Here is a 15,098-nt window from a genome sequence, read left to right on the forward strand (position 1 = left end):
GCTTACATCGAGGTTTTTCCAAACCTGTCCATTGATACGGATCACATCAAAGCAGATCTGATTAACACACTATACTACTCCTGCAAAGGGGCTCAGACAGACTGCAACACTCTTAACATCTTGAGACCGTACTATATGTATTCAGAGTTGACTGGAAAAGACAAGCATTCCATCAACATTTGTTTCAACATCATAATCCAACATATTTTAGGGATCGGCAAAAGGACACAAGATTACAAATGACGAATGATTACTATCCACCATACTCAAAGGGCAACAGGATAATCCCTTGGTAGCTGTTCTATTGTCTGGCATGAGTTAGATTTAGTTAACATTGACAGGAAGCCCAATAGCTTGTTAACAGTTCTCCTGGGAATTGGGAGTAAATGGTGATGGTTACTTTTTCTTTTCATCAAATATAGACTACTGTATTCACTAAAGAAAAAAGCAGCTTAAAGAAGCAAGCATGCAAAGCCTTTTAGTTGTTCCACTAAGTTGCCAGAAGAGTGTTTGCTCAGTCTCCCACTGTACCATTCCATGAAAATGTGGATATACAGTAATATATTAATATATTCCACGGAAGCATCAACTTCATTCACAGAATGTTTACACTAAGCATAAATATTTCTCTAACACAAAAAAAACCAAAAACAAAACAAAGAACAAAAAAAAAGAAAAAGAAAAAAAAAAAGATGGGATTTGACTAATGTGCAACTTTATTTCTAAATCCATTGTCAGTGACTAAGACTGCAGGTGTCCCCACTTGCTTGGTTTTTACCTCTTCAACCTCTTCTGGGGCATTGTTCTGTAAAAGAAGATGGTACAGCTTTACATTAAGGCCCAGTGATGTATACAGCAGTCAGCTGAATATACTATGAAATCATGACTATACAAAATCTACTTTCACTTGATTAAAACCAAGAGCCATTTCAGATGATCTCATAGAACTGTACATTTCAGGTAATTATTTCAAATTTTCTATTAAAGCATGACATTTTAGCATGACATTAATAGCTCCTACTGAATTTCTTTAACTACCTTTTCCTCTTGCAAAGTTTTGGTTTTTAAATTTGTATCATTAAGCTCCCTCAGCTGGTCCCAAAAGCTCAATTCAGTCACAGACTGATCCATACTGCTAAAAATAGAGTACAACGTTACACGTAGGGACCTTAATTTTATTTGGGAGAGATAGAAAGGTTTGCTAATTTTTCTCCAAGGACTTAATCCCAGAGATCATTAAATTTTTATTTTAAAAGGTTGTTTTTTTTTTTTCCCAAAGCAAACTAACCTACCAGGCTTGGCAAAGGTAATCAATATAAAATTATTAACACCTCAATTAGACAATAAAAATCACTGTGTTAAGCAGCTTTAAAACACAATCCAATTTTGCCATAACATTTTTGTGATTTTACGATTAATATCAATGAATCATAGACTAAGGTAAGTATTGAAAACACATTTACAAAGATAGCAAATACAGTAGGATTTGTTTTCATATTGTAAAGCAAGTTTGCATTAATTTGATTAGTGAAATACACTGAATATTAAAGGTGAACTGAAAGGCTTATTGCATTGAAAGACCTCAGATTAATGTTTTATTTACTCCTTGAGACTCTTGGTCACTGGATGTTAAGGAAGAAACATCGGAACACTGAACTTCTGTTATGATAAACTTTCCTTCCACAACCCATTTTCATGGATTTTTAATATAATCACATAAATATCTCTCTATGGATGTACAAAATTTCAGAATGAATAAAGCATTTCAGATTACCTTTAAAAACTGTACACACAGAACTGTGGGTACTGACAATCATGGGAGAGCAGTAATAAAGGGGTGGGAGGAGAATCAGGAAATTATTAGAAACCAGATGGATTAGAAGCCAATCTGAGGGCCTAAAACCAGAAACGTGAAAGTAGCTTAAAGACAAGTAACATGGATTGCTCCCTTTTGTCCCCCTATAAAGAATCTTGTAATAAAAAAATAACAGTACTTGAATACAAGTACAAATTTCAAGGTAATACTGCATGTATTACAGCTGAATATAATATGGAAAGATAAATTTGGACTTTAAAAAAATTGGTATACAAACCAGTATGTGATCTTAACAGAAGTGATCTTTCAGGATTCCACTGTATGTACCTCCTTTACTAGAATTTCTGTACACCAAGCACAAAAAAGTAAAATACACTTGGTAAATACACACATTCCCCGTTTCTCAGTAACTAGAGTTTAGTTCAAGAAGTAATTCTGAAATAACTTAAGACCTCAGAACTTAACTCCTGGACGTTTACAGTACCAAGGCTCCCTGATCTGGTGTATAATACATTAGCAATCCTGATTTTCCAACGTCAAAAAGTTAAGTGAGGCTTAAGATTACATTCAAGTAAAGAAAGTTTCAAAGTTAAGATGTTACCTGTATATGTTTGGGTCCAGAAGCAAGGCAGTATCTTTTGGTAGTTTTGATAAATGAACTACTTTAGTTTTTAACTGATGTCGCTCACTTTCATTTACCCACACATCAGGCAGACTATGAACAAATAAATAAAATAAAAATATTCAAAAAAGATCAACTGTTTTTCTTACCATAAAATTACGTGGTAAACTAGTACATATGAAGCAAATTTCACATTTCCCTGGTTAAAAAGCATCTTCAATGGAGTGAGGAAAGGCAGCCAATCTTTACACATTATAGTTCAAAGCTTTTCAGGTTGTCAGTTTGAAAAAGATACTGAACAGAATTTAGTTTATTCCTGAAGTATATTCCAAGTGTACAATGAAAATGGCACTACATTCCCCACTGTAACAATTTAATGTGAAAATGGGTAACAGAAAAAACAACCAGACCTTTGAAAAAAAATTATTTTACTGGGTATAAAATTAGTTGATTCTCTTCAATTAAAGGATAGAATATACTGCAGGCACTGAGCTTTCAGTTACACTAATTTGCTTGCTCCAAGCTCAAAGGTTTCAACAGCAAAATGCTCCAACTCTGCTGAAGTTAATTGTTTGATTATCTTCTTCTGTGGGTTTTTGGTGGGTTTTTAAAATTTTCTACATGTCCTAGAAGCCAAAGATTAACTTCAGTTTGGGAGAGGAGTTTACACTGTAATTAAGGTCTCTAACTCTTTGACACAGGTTTCAAATTGAGAAGCCCAACACTTAAAACTAAATGTAACAGCTCTTCCTCTGACCAAAGCCAAATGCACTTTCACAGACTTTTCCAAATTATTTCACTGAATCTGTATTTTGCAGATTTCACTTTGTATGAAAGTTAGCTGCAACTCAAATTTTGGTTAAGCTATTCAAAACATGAAATGAAATCAAGAACCTCTAACCCAGCAGAAGGAGTTTCTCCAGTTAAACTTTTCAGATGAAGGTAGAAGAAAAAAAAGAAAAACAGGGCAGGGGGGAGTGAGAACAACCCAGCAGGCAATCCATTTACTCACTAAGTCTTATGGATCATGAAAGGTGGAAAACATCATACAAGTTTTTTTAATAAAGCCAAAAATCAGTTTTTGGACAACCACCATTGGGAAGACATTTTCAGTAGTAACTATATGCTCAAGAAGCAAACACCAAATAAGAAAACTTTTCACATGCAGAGACTATTTGAAATATACAGAGAGACAACAACTCAGTAAGCTGATTTACTGGCACCAAAAATAAATTCCTGCTCTTAAATAAAACCAAAACCAACGAAACAACCCTCACTCTCCCAACCCACTGAAAGTTATTTCCCTCTTGTAGAAGAAACAACTTAAAGATTTGCATTTACTTTTCCTGAGAAATACCCTAAATGTATGGATAAACTGGAGAACTTCTAATAGTTTCTCAACAGGACTCGGAGTAAAAGTTAAACCATTACTCCCAGCTCCACCTGGAAGGCTGATGAACAGCTCAGTGGAGTGGAAAGGAATCACCACAAGTGCATTCCACTTTCTGAAGCGTGAGTACCCTGACAGTGTAAGACAGACTGACAGCAGGTGCCAGGATACCTTGGCATTTCCTCTGCTTAAATGCAATAATCAAGATGAACTGAATACTCAGTAATTCAAAGCTACATCATTCAGTGCATGAAATACACTCTATTAAACCTATCTAACCCAACCAAAATGCAGCAAACAGCAATATAAAACACTTTATTCCTCTGATCTGACCAACTGAATCTAAATTCCATTGGGAATGTCTTAACATTACTGAATAACCTGTCTTCTCCAACGCAGGGATTCTAAAACGGAATTCTTTGGACTCTGTATTTAAAAAAATTACTCTTTTATATATTTTTCATGTTCCCAGCGTTGCATACTTCTTAATGCTTATCTTAAAATATAATTAACTGTCCTTATCTTTAAGTTTTAAAAAAAGAATTACTTCAGAATGCTGTTAGAGATAGTACTACCATCTGTCCTAAAAGGAATCAAAAACCTCCCCATTTTATAAGAATATTTTAGCTTTTTTCTCTCAAGATGAATTGAAACTTGTGACAAAATGCATTAAAAATGCAGATGTAAATTGAACTGAACTGTTATTAGAGCCCAGACTTGAAAGTGAAGGTAAAAATCAATAAACTCATTGATTATTAACTTCTAAACTTCTAAATTACTTTTTGAAAAGCATTTTTAAAACATTAACTCAAATATTCAAAGGCACAAAATAATTTAGTAACACTTCATTGATCCCACTGTAAATCCTTCCCCATTTAAAACATATCACTAGCAATATACTCACATGTCCTCTGGTGTCCAATGAAGCAAGAGTTTTATTTTGCCAGAATCTTCTTTTCTTTTAGCTATTACCTATAATGATTACAGAATCATAATTAAAATCAAATTCCAGATTTCCTGCTTAAAAGATGCAGTTCTTCATGTCCAACTAGACAGCCAAAGAAAGCATACTGCTATACTCCTTGAAAGTTCTGTGTCTGCAATAAATGTGCTCTGAAGACTTAAAATTGTTTTGCAAAGAACTTAAGTCCATGTAAGTTTTTAAGTGAAAAACACAATTCAGCCAGAAGATGTATACCTAATGCAGCTTTATTTGGAAATATTCTTACTATACTCTCTACATTTCATGCACTGTCCCAGAAACAAAATGGAAATTCAAAGGAAACATGCATCAAAGTTGTCTCAAATCAGACATGGAGTTTTGCTGACCTCTTCTGGAAAAAGAAAACAATTTCTCACTGTAAATTGGTAGGCATCTCTCTGTATTCATCTATGGTCTTACAAAGTTTCAATATATCAAAACAATGTAAACTAGTTAAAATGCATGTTGGCCACTGAACTGAAATATCTAAAAAAGCTAAAACCAAAAAACAGTTTAGTGTTCAAATATTCTAGAGAATTAATTCACGCCATTTCAAAGGCTGGGGTTGGCATGACAGGGTAACCTGTAAGTTATATTTTTTAAATCAGTGTAATATCTGTTCCTTAGGTTAACCAGATGTGCTTGGCTTTTTCCATCTAACAATTCAGACAATTAAAATCAAAGAATTTGACTCAATTAAAAAAAAGCAAGGAGAAAAGAACCCATAATCAAGTCAGAAGTGTATTCTGGATGGCAAACACATTTTTTTTGACAAGGTCTTTTTAATGACTGCATTCTAAATCTCTCCATATCTACAAAGAAAAGGATGTGTTTTTAAAAGTATACATAAATGAAAGGATGTGCCTTTTCAGAGGACATGAAAGGTATCTACAGTGACTGCTTAGAAATTCTTTCTATTAGAATATCTGTCCTGAAAGATACTGCATTGTACTGGCATTATTCTTACACTGCTTAAAACAATAAAGCGACATCATTTATGTCTGTTTTCAGACAGCAAGGCAATTTCATCTTCCTATTTTCCACCTTTCAAATGAATGTCTCTGATAATTACACATTTTTTCTTCATCTGAAGGTGGACCACATGAATGTATTATGCCATTTAGTCAGTCACCACTCAAATTCCATGTCCTAATGCTTGTAGGTGATGCAAAATGAGTAAGTGTTTGCATCTGAAGTATCATTAGCTCAGTGTAACAGTATGCAGCCACAAAAGTGCTCCTAGACTACCTTTTCTTCTTAAAGCTGATTTTAGGCTGAGTCTCATCAACAAAGCTGATGTCCAGCACAAGCCAGCACACCAAAATACACCAGCCAAGTGCAGCATGGGGCTGGAATCCTAGAGCAGCTTTCCCACTGGTACAACCTCTCCCACAACAGAGGTCTAAGCAATTTCAGATCTAATCAACCTCCTACCATTGTGTGACACATGCACGGATGAGCTAAAAGGATTTTCACCACTTCCTTCAAGTTAATTTGAAGCAGTTTTAGAGAAGATTCCTCCCTCTAATTCCACCTCCTTACGAATTATTCCAATAGCCAGAGCTGTTCTTCCACAACTGAGTAGACCTGACTGGATAACCTTTTGGATTAAAGCAAGCTGTGAATTGGAAGAGAATCTGCTTTTCTCACAGCATTGTAAAATCCACGTTGACCAGGAAAACTAGAATGAGATTTAAATACAGTAACAGCTAAAGCACCTGCAATCTCCACTTTCAGCTGGTGCTCAATGCACATAAAGTGCAGCAGAAATCATTTGGAAAAGATTTCCAATACAGGCCCACAGGTATTTAGAACAATTGTCAGTCTCACAGAACAAAGTGAAATAAGTTTCATGCATACAAAATCATCTTTTATTTATGGAAAGAGACTGATGGTTCAAGAGTTTGAATCCCATACTAAGATTAAGCTGTAGCTGAAGACTTGTCAGTCCGCAGTCCTTGTTTGGACTATTCTACCAATTAAAAACCATCCCTCCCCATTTTGTCCCATCTCCTTTTCTTCAGCCAAGCCTCCACTTTTTACATGTCCTCATCTCCAAATATGCTTAAGAAAACCTGAGGTTATACAACTCTTTTAACTTCTGATCTTTCTACCCCAATTCAGTACTTTATCCCTGCTTTGAACGCTTCTAAATTAATACTGACATTTTTCCTATGCAAACACAAGTTCCCCACTTGGTTCTTGCCTCCTTCTAGCACTGATATTTTGGTGGTAAGTTTTTAAAAATAAAAAAATAGGGACAGGAATACATTTATGCAGGATTCTATCTTTTAAACTGGAGAAAAAAAGGGAATAAACACATATTTCAGATCAGCATCTTTAAATATTCAGTTGTACAACCAAAATACTTCTTGTGATAAATTAGCACTGTCACACATGGAAACACCATCTAAACTGCATTCTTATTTAGAAGACAGAACCGATTTTTTTCCTGCAACACAAAGCTGCTGTTAGATATTCCCCAAGTGGATCAGACAGGAAATGTTTCAGTCCATTCAATTTGTGAGCTAGAACAACTACCACCAATACTTCTTAGAAGTTCATTTACTAATAGCAGTGGACAAGTCAACAATATAAAATAGCCACTATTGTTTAATTCTGATTAAATGTCTCCAGCAGTAAGAGGAAAACATAAATCTTTCTGAAGGATTAGATTTTTCAGACACAAAGGTAAACAAACAGAATGCATCATATATATACTTACAGTACTGTGAAATACAACACTGTGGCCTTTTCCTAAACTTTCTATATGTGCTGAGAGATTAAAGCAGATGGCTCGATGTCTTATAGCATCCAGTGTTTGTGCATCAAAGAAGTCATGAGGTCTTGCTGGAAAAAAAGGAAGAGATCCTTAGTGTTCAACACATTCAAAGCATTCAAACACATTCAAGCATGTAAATAGGTCTGAAGTGTAATTAGTAAATAATTTATCATTATGTCAGCAGCACTACCTTGTCAGAGAGCTGAAAACATTAATTTTACTGAGAGGGAGAAATTACTCCTAGAGAAGCTCAATTCAAGTTTGGTCAAAACACACTCCCTGTGGATGAAACAGCTATTTCCAAAAATGTAACTACGTTCACCCATTTAAGTTTCAATAATGCTGCATATTCAGGTGAAAAACTCCACACTATTACACATTTCTTTCTGACTACATGCTCTTTGACTATCAGTAACATTTTCTAGCCAAGAAGCACCAACTGCATCACATATTACCCTTTAATTTATAATGAGTAAAGCACAACTAACATCCATCTGAGATTTTACAGCCAGTCTAAAACAGCAGGCATTATAAAGACCTCTTCCTTTCAGAAAAGGACTTTTACAGTTAATTATTTCTTGAACAGTAAAAAGATTATTGAATTTTGATTTAGGGTGTAAAAGAAGGTCCATCAATTCTACACTAAAAGTACTTAAACTAAAAAATAACATATATACATAATATTAAAAATATTTCACACTAAGGTTTTAAAATATACCATATAAAACTGTAATACCATTACATTAGCAAAAAAGTCTGAATGAAAATACTCACATTTTTAAGCCTTACTTGAGAGTAGTAATTTATTAAATACAAAAATTAAAACTAAGAATAGGAATTGGTATTACATTATCAACTATGTATTACCCTGAAATCTGCACGAACAGTGACTCAAAGTTCTGCTGTCCTCATTTCAAACAGCTTCTATATTCCTGCATCCATTATTTCAAAATGAACTGCAAATTCCACTTAAAGCTAGCATTTGCTACACTCCTGGGGCTGGTTGTTGGTAAGCATTCATCTGTACACTCTGTTCTGTCCCTGCTCCATCTCAGTTGGACACTGCCAATTAGGCAATCATCTCACTGCAGTGTTGTCTCGCTCTAAGTGGCAATGTAGGATCACAGCTCATGCTGCAGGTGGTCAGTGATGCAAGCATATAAATATTTGATAAATAAATATGAGCGACGAAAGGAGGGAGCATAGAAAGCAGGGGAAAAAAAAAACAACCCCAAATTTTTGCTTTCAGTTTTATACAGCAAATTTCTCCAGGATTTACAGCAGAAAATATTCAGCAAACTCAGAAGAAAGGGTGCAGTTTTTCAGAAGTGTGTGAATAATTTTATTTATTCTTTACTAGGTATTAGTGTTGTATTTTCTATGCATTTTTACTCTGAAAATGACTTTGAGGAATTGGATTTAAGTATCTTCCTTCCTGCTTAATAATACAAGTTCCAAGTACACATCAATTCCTTAAGTCAAACAGATTAACATCATCCTACCAGTAACCTACCAAATGAAAATCCAAGCCCTACAGAACTAGCAGAGTCTTACTGTAAATTTCATGAACAGTAAGCTTCCTTATCTCTCTTATGTTCCTCCTGTGAACTCAATTATCATGCTTGTTAATAACTACAGTGTCACCTTTGCAGTGGAAAAGCAAGTGACAATATTGTACTCAAGGTAGCTTCAGAATAGCAATACTGTGACCTATTTTAGAGGTACACACTTTCAATAAATTTGGCTCTAAATGCCACTATATAAAGGAGGGAACATGTAAAAGGCTATCCAGAAGAGAAAGCAAGTCACAGACTCTAATCCCGAATTATTCTACATCAAAATATCTAAGACAAATACGATCTCTATTGCACCATGAATGTAACCAGTTAAAAGGGTGCCACCAGTGAAACAAGCCTTTATGATAAAAGGCTGATTTTCAAACTTATAAGAACATGCATTGTTTACAGACAGGACAAAAGAAAAGTAGAACACTTTAAAATGGCAAGATGTTAAAAAAGCAATTAAGTAACAGTAAAAATTCTCTTTATAGTTGAAGTTAGAAGACTGTATTCTCTTCACACATAGCCACAGTAAAGTCTCCTTTTTCATTATACATTCTCTCACAGAAGCCTTCAGATATAAAACAGAGGAAGCAAGTGTATAAACTTGCTGTAACTAAACTACTAAAAATTTATACATGAGAATGCTCCAGTAACACCATATACTGGCTATCAATTGTCAATAAATATTTAGTAATCCACTTACACCTTTAAAAGAAGCCAGGGTCTAACAAAACTACGAGGTAGAAAGAACATGCTGAAAATGTTTTTTTCCAGAGACAAATTGCTTTGTGGTGCAAAACTGGCAGTTTTTGTCAAATTATTATCTGCAAGTGATTTAAACAGATTGTCCACCATCAAATGGCATTTTGTTTTACATCCACGTCTTTAAGTCCTTGTAACCCTACTTGCAGAGAACCTGGTACATGTGTTAAACACCTCTCCTTTTGGGCACTTAAAAATACCTAAATATAAATCCAGGTTCTTAGCTTTATATACTCTTGACTGAAAATACTTAATGATGTTAATTGTGTTATTTTGGCTTCTTAGATAAGGGTTTTGCCTTCCCCCATTCTTCTTGTAAAGACAAAACACACAACTTGCACACTTCATTCTTTAACTAAAACCAAGCTAAGAAACAAAGACAAGCAAAACTGTATCAGCCCTTTGTCACATTCACTTCACCAACAATAACCCACACAAAGTTTGAAAGGAAAGCTGCCCATACTTGGCATTTTCAGAAAATGCCATCAACTTTGGATACATTTCTGGGTCACATACCCTCTGGAGAAATACATTACAGTAGTCAGTTCCCAACTCAGTTAGAGATGATTTCTGCCTTAAGGCAAAAGTCTACAGCCAGCATTGCATTTGTCTCAAGAGGAAAGAAGATAAGAAATTGCTCAAGCAGCTGTCATTTTTCTTCCTGGGCAACACTTGATCAAGACAGCAGACCATTCAAATACTACAGTCTGGTTTTTAACATTCCCACAATATTTATTATTTACATTTTTTGCCATAAATTCATTCATAAATTCCGCAGCAAATTCTTATTACAACTACAACATCTTAGCAGGTGATTTGAAGTGTTAATTATGAAGCTCTGAATTGAAATTTGTAAGTCAAATAATACAATGTTTATGATTTACTAATAAAATGCCAACCTGGAAAATTACTTCTGCATATAGTGGGGGGCAAAAATGAATTAAGATGCATTAAATCGGCCACCTAACAAAATCAATATGGTGAAGTAAGCTAAGATGCAACTCAGGAACCTCTGAAAATGAAAATTTTGGAGTGACCAGTCTTAGACAACTGTATTTTGAGTAACACAAGTCAACAAATCACAATAATTCTTTAGAAACCTGAAATTATCTAAGATGTCTCTCTCATTACATCGAAGATGAAAAAAGATACTGCAAAGTGAGCCCATAACCCTTCACTGACCAGCTTTCCCTTCTTGAACCTTCTCAACTACACAGATTTCCAGAGTGAAAGAGAAAGCTCTTTGAAAGTCAAATTCTGAAAAAGACAGAAACAGTTTTCTAAATTCTTTAAATGCTGAATCAAAATTAGAGGAATTCTTGAAATCTCTGCTTTTAAGAAGTGTTTCACAACACAATTTGCTCATATATATTTTAAGAATACCCAGGCACACCCAGTGGCTCAGGAAACTTTTCAGAATTCCAGGGTACACTGTAACTTCCCAGGATATGCTTGTCTGCATGCAAGGCAGAAATATGACCACGGCTTCATAAATTTCCATAAAATTCCTTAAAACACATGTGGGGTATTAAGAATAAATCACAACCATGTGATAAAGAGTAATCACTTAAGTATGTGAATCTAGTATGTGAATCCATTGTTGCAGTACCATTTGAATAACTGGTAACTGTATTTCTTCACAGGAAGAGAAAGATGGATACAGTTACAAGCTCTGCCATAGAAAGGTTCTGGAGAAGTAAGACTGTGGACAGTATGAGACTTAAATGTTCAGTGGTTCATAAAAAAAGGTATCTTGTGCTACTTTCCAATACTGTAAGAAAGACTTTGCACCACAAATAAAAATTCATGTAGTTTTTTCTTCAGCCGTTGACTTACCAGCAGAAAAAAAATGTAAATGGGTTTTTTCATGTCTCTAAAATGCAGGTGTCACAGTAACACTTTACAACTAGCAAATGGTCAGTTTGGTACTAGAGAGTTGCACCCAAAGCAATTATAAACCAAAGTGACATATTTTAACAATTGCCTAATCTTTCCTAACTATTCCTGTAGATTAGACTCTGTACAGAAATGCGACATTTTATTAGTCTAATGCTAGGACAACCCAGGAATCGAACTACTAGATCCAAATGGACTAGAAGAGGTACTGGGTAAGGGATTATTTCTTGCTAGAGGAAACAGTTTTCACTTTAAATGACAAATCACACCTCTCAGCACATTGGTTCATATAAAATTAATGAACATCAACTATGTGGAGACAGATTAAAAAAACATAGCAAGTCAATTCTGCCCAAAATTAGATCTTGGTTATGCTCATAAAACTGTCATTAACATAATGAAATGTTGTGCTCAAAAAAGAGCTTATATAACATGCATTTATCTCTAATTTATATGAAGCTGCAATCTCTGTCTGAACTTCAGATCTCATCAGCACTATGCAGAACACTTTCCAACAGTAATATAGTCAGTAAACAAAAAGCGACTCTGAAATGAAAACCTTCTTTCAACTGGCAACTCCAACTGTTGCTCACGGGAAACGGATCTTTTCTCCTTAACCCCCAGAGATCTACCCTGAAAAGGAACACAAACAGAACCTGGAGCTGTTTCTTTCCCATCACAAGGAAAGCCAACGCTACCAGAATCAAATATGCAGAGAAACCACCAGAGTGAGGAGGAACTTTCAGTCTAAGACAAACCTTCCAAGAACTTCTGCGAAACACTTACGTAGTGATCGCCGTCTCTTGTTCTTTAATTTTCTTCTTTTATTCATTCCAGCTTTAGATGGAGATTCCTCTTTGGCCTTTGGCTGGCTGGCAACTTTTGAAGAGTTCTGCTGGCTGAAGTGTGTGGGCACATGACGGGCAAGTCCTCCCTGAGATGCAAAGCTGGCATTGCACCCACCAACTACACACTAGTGAGAAGAAACAGAACAACTGGATCAGTGGCTGTATGGCACAGGAGCTTCAGAGACCTTGCTTTGACTTTTCTGGCTCAGCTTCCAACACACTCAAGCAAAGCCAAATTCTTAATAACCATGCAATTCTTAAAAAGAAAAACAAAAACATATTTTGAAATAAATTTGTTTGAAGTTTTTAACTCTCAATAATTATTTCATGATATGATGCTTTTTATGCCATACTGTAGTTTATATTGTATAGCATAAAATTAATCTCAAACAATACACTGGTAAACTTTCCACAGAAAACAGAGGCTTCTGAAGAAACTTTCCTCTTCATAGACCAACACTCCCTTGCCTTTCAAAACACTACACTGTTATTGTTTCTCAACACCTCTCCAATGTTCTGTATTTGGTAACATTCTCTAACATCCTCCTTTCTTGTGACAAGGCAGAACCAACAAATACATCCTTACCCACGTTAAACTTGAAACAGCTGAATGCTCTTTGTAAATGCTGTAAGATGTCAATGAACAGCTGCCTTACAGTTCTGTCTAAACTAACTTCAGTAAAGTTGTAGTAACAATTATTTATGAATTCATTTTGGGATGCTACTATTACTTCAGGAGCATTTGAGGAAATTCTCATTTAAAGGAAATGTCCTCTCTCAACAGAAAAATAAGATCCAACAATAATCAAGCAGAAACACACAAACTGAATGATAGCAGCAACTAAGCTTGTACTGGCTACAATTACTGTTATTTTTATAGGTATCTGGTTCATATTTACAATTATTTCATTTGCAAAATAACTATTTAAATTACACCATTGGAGAGGGAAGCACAACCCTTTTCTATTGTGCTCTGAGCTTACAAGGGTAATAAAAAAGTGATTTTAAGGATATGCATTCCATCACTGGCTGCAATTAGTTGTGTATCCATTTGATTGATTTTTCCTCTGATCCAGACAATAGCAGTAGGACAAATTAGTGGTTAAAAAAAAAATAGGTAGCAAAAAACCTATCACCAGTGTAAACCACTGGAAAGTTCTCCTCCTTCCACATCTGTTTGGCTCCTTCCTTTCCTTCCCCTGATTCTCAGCTCTTTCACCTGCTTCTCTTCCTAACACCTCCTTCACAGCAAACTAAAGAGCAGCTCCAACAGGAGTTTGGGAATAAGTAATGCTGCTGCAGCTATGGACATAGTGCTAAGTTTGAAGGCTAAGGATGAATTTCCAAGCTTAGAGTAACCTGCCCCAAGCCTGCACATTCAATTGGAAGACAAGAAAATAGCTTTAGAACGCCACATGTTCCACTTTTTGCCCCTAAACCCCATCTGTATTGTTTTCCAATGGTGGCTGCAGAACTGAAAAGTCTATTTCTGCCTCAGACTTAGCAAATGGTTTTCCAAGCTCAATAATAAAATATAGTGTCCATGAATAGAAAAAACTGTGCTGTCCTCAATAGCTTAATACTTGCTATAGGACTAAAACTATGTACGTAGATTTCAAGACAGTAAAAGGCAAAAAATGAAAGGATGTTTTTCACCTTTTTTTTGGTGTGTTTGTTGTGGTTTTTTAAAGGGAAGAGTTCTTAGAAGGAGTTAGGGAAAGTTTTCTAAGTATTGAGCCAACTCAAACAAAATTCCCTGACAAAAACCTTGAGAAACCTTCACACTGTATTTGTTCCTCCCTGTCTCCATCACTAATAAGCATCTTAAGAATTGTGAAGATTTCTACCAAAATTCCCCCTATGCCTTTTTACCTTGCCCTATAATTTCCCATGTTCAAACAACAGCAATATTGTTTACTTATACTGTAGTGACTCACAATGGAAGAAATCCCAGCACACTGTGAATCCCAACACACTCTGGATGCAGATCTCATTTGCACTACAGTAACATTCCAACACTCCAACACAATTTTCGTTACTTTATAATACTGAACATTAAAATTTACACTTACACAATCACAGGATGGCTTGGGTTCAAAGGGCCCTTTAAAAGTCATTCAGTTCCAAGCCTGCTATGGTGGGTAAGGCCAGCACCTACTAAATTAGACTGCTAAGCCCCATCAACCTGACCTTGAATCCAAACCACTTATTAAAGATGATTTAACTCACAGTCAACAGATATGTGTACAATGCATGTGTGAAATAGTTTAATCATTTTTGCTCTCCCTTTTTTTTTGTCCCTGAAATAGCTGTCTTGCCCATAACAGCAGCTTCATGAAACTAAGACCCAAAATCTAAATTTAGGATTAACTTTCACTAATGTGCTCCTGACTTCAGATTCCAGCTTTTTCTGATCATACAAACACTGACAGAAAAAA

The 15,098-nt window shown here is 35.3% G+C and overlaps 1 protein-coding gene across 3 annotated transcripts in view; it reads right to left on the bottom strand.

The window, feature by feature from the left end:
• Positions 1-695: 695 nt before the first annotated feature.
• AEBP2 (AE binding protein 2) overlaps positions 696-15,098 on the bottom strand; it is a 41,380-nt gene continuing 26,977 nt past the window's right edge. Inside the window, exons 4-9 of one of the 3 annotated variants that reach the window (XM_069003531.1) lie at positions 12,599-12,785; positions 7,536-7,660; positions 4,733-4,800; positions 2,418-2,531; positions 2,094-2,160; positions 696-805 (exon numbers count right to left, since the gene is read on the bottom strand). In XM_069003531.1, the coding sequence (XP_068859632.1) occupies positions 2,106-2,160; positions 2,418-2,531; positions 4,733-4,800; positions 7,536-7,660; positions 12,599-12,785 (549 nt within the window). In that variant the 3' untranslated portion in view covers positions 696-805; positions 2,094-2,105. The remainder of the gene's footprint in view (positions 806-2,093; positions 2,161-2,417; positions 2,532-4,732; positions 4,801-7,535; positions 7,661-12,598; positions 12,786-15,098) is intronic. The other 2 variants (XM_069003534.1, XM_069003532.1) reach the window with 2 other exon arrangements.

The sequence above is a fragment of the Aphelocoma coerulescens genome, chromosome 1A (assembly GCF_041296385.1).
Source record: "Aphelocoma coerulescens isolate FSJ_1873_10779 chromosome 1A, UR_Acoe_1.0, whole genome shotgun sequence".
Classification (NCBI taxonomy): Eukaryota; Metazoa; Chordata; class Aves; order Passeriformes; family Corvidae; genus Aphelocoma; species Aphelocoma coerulescens.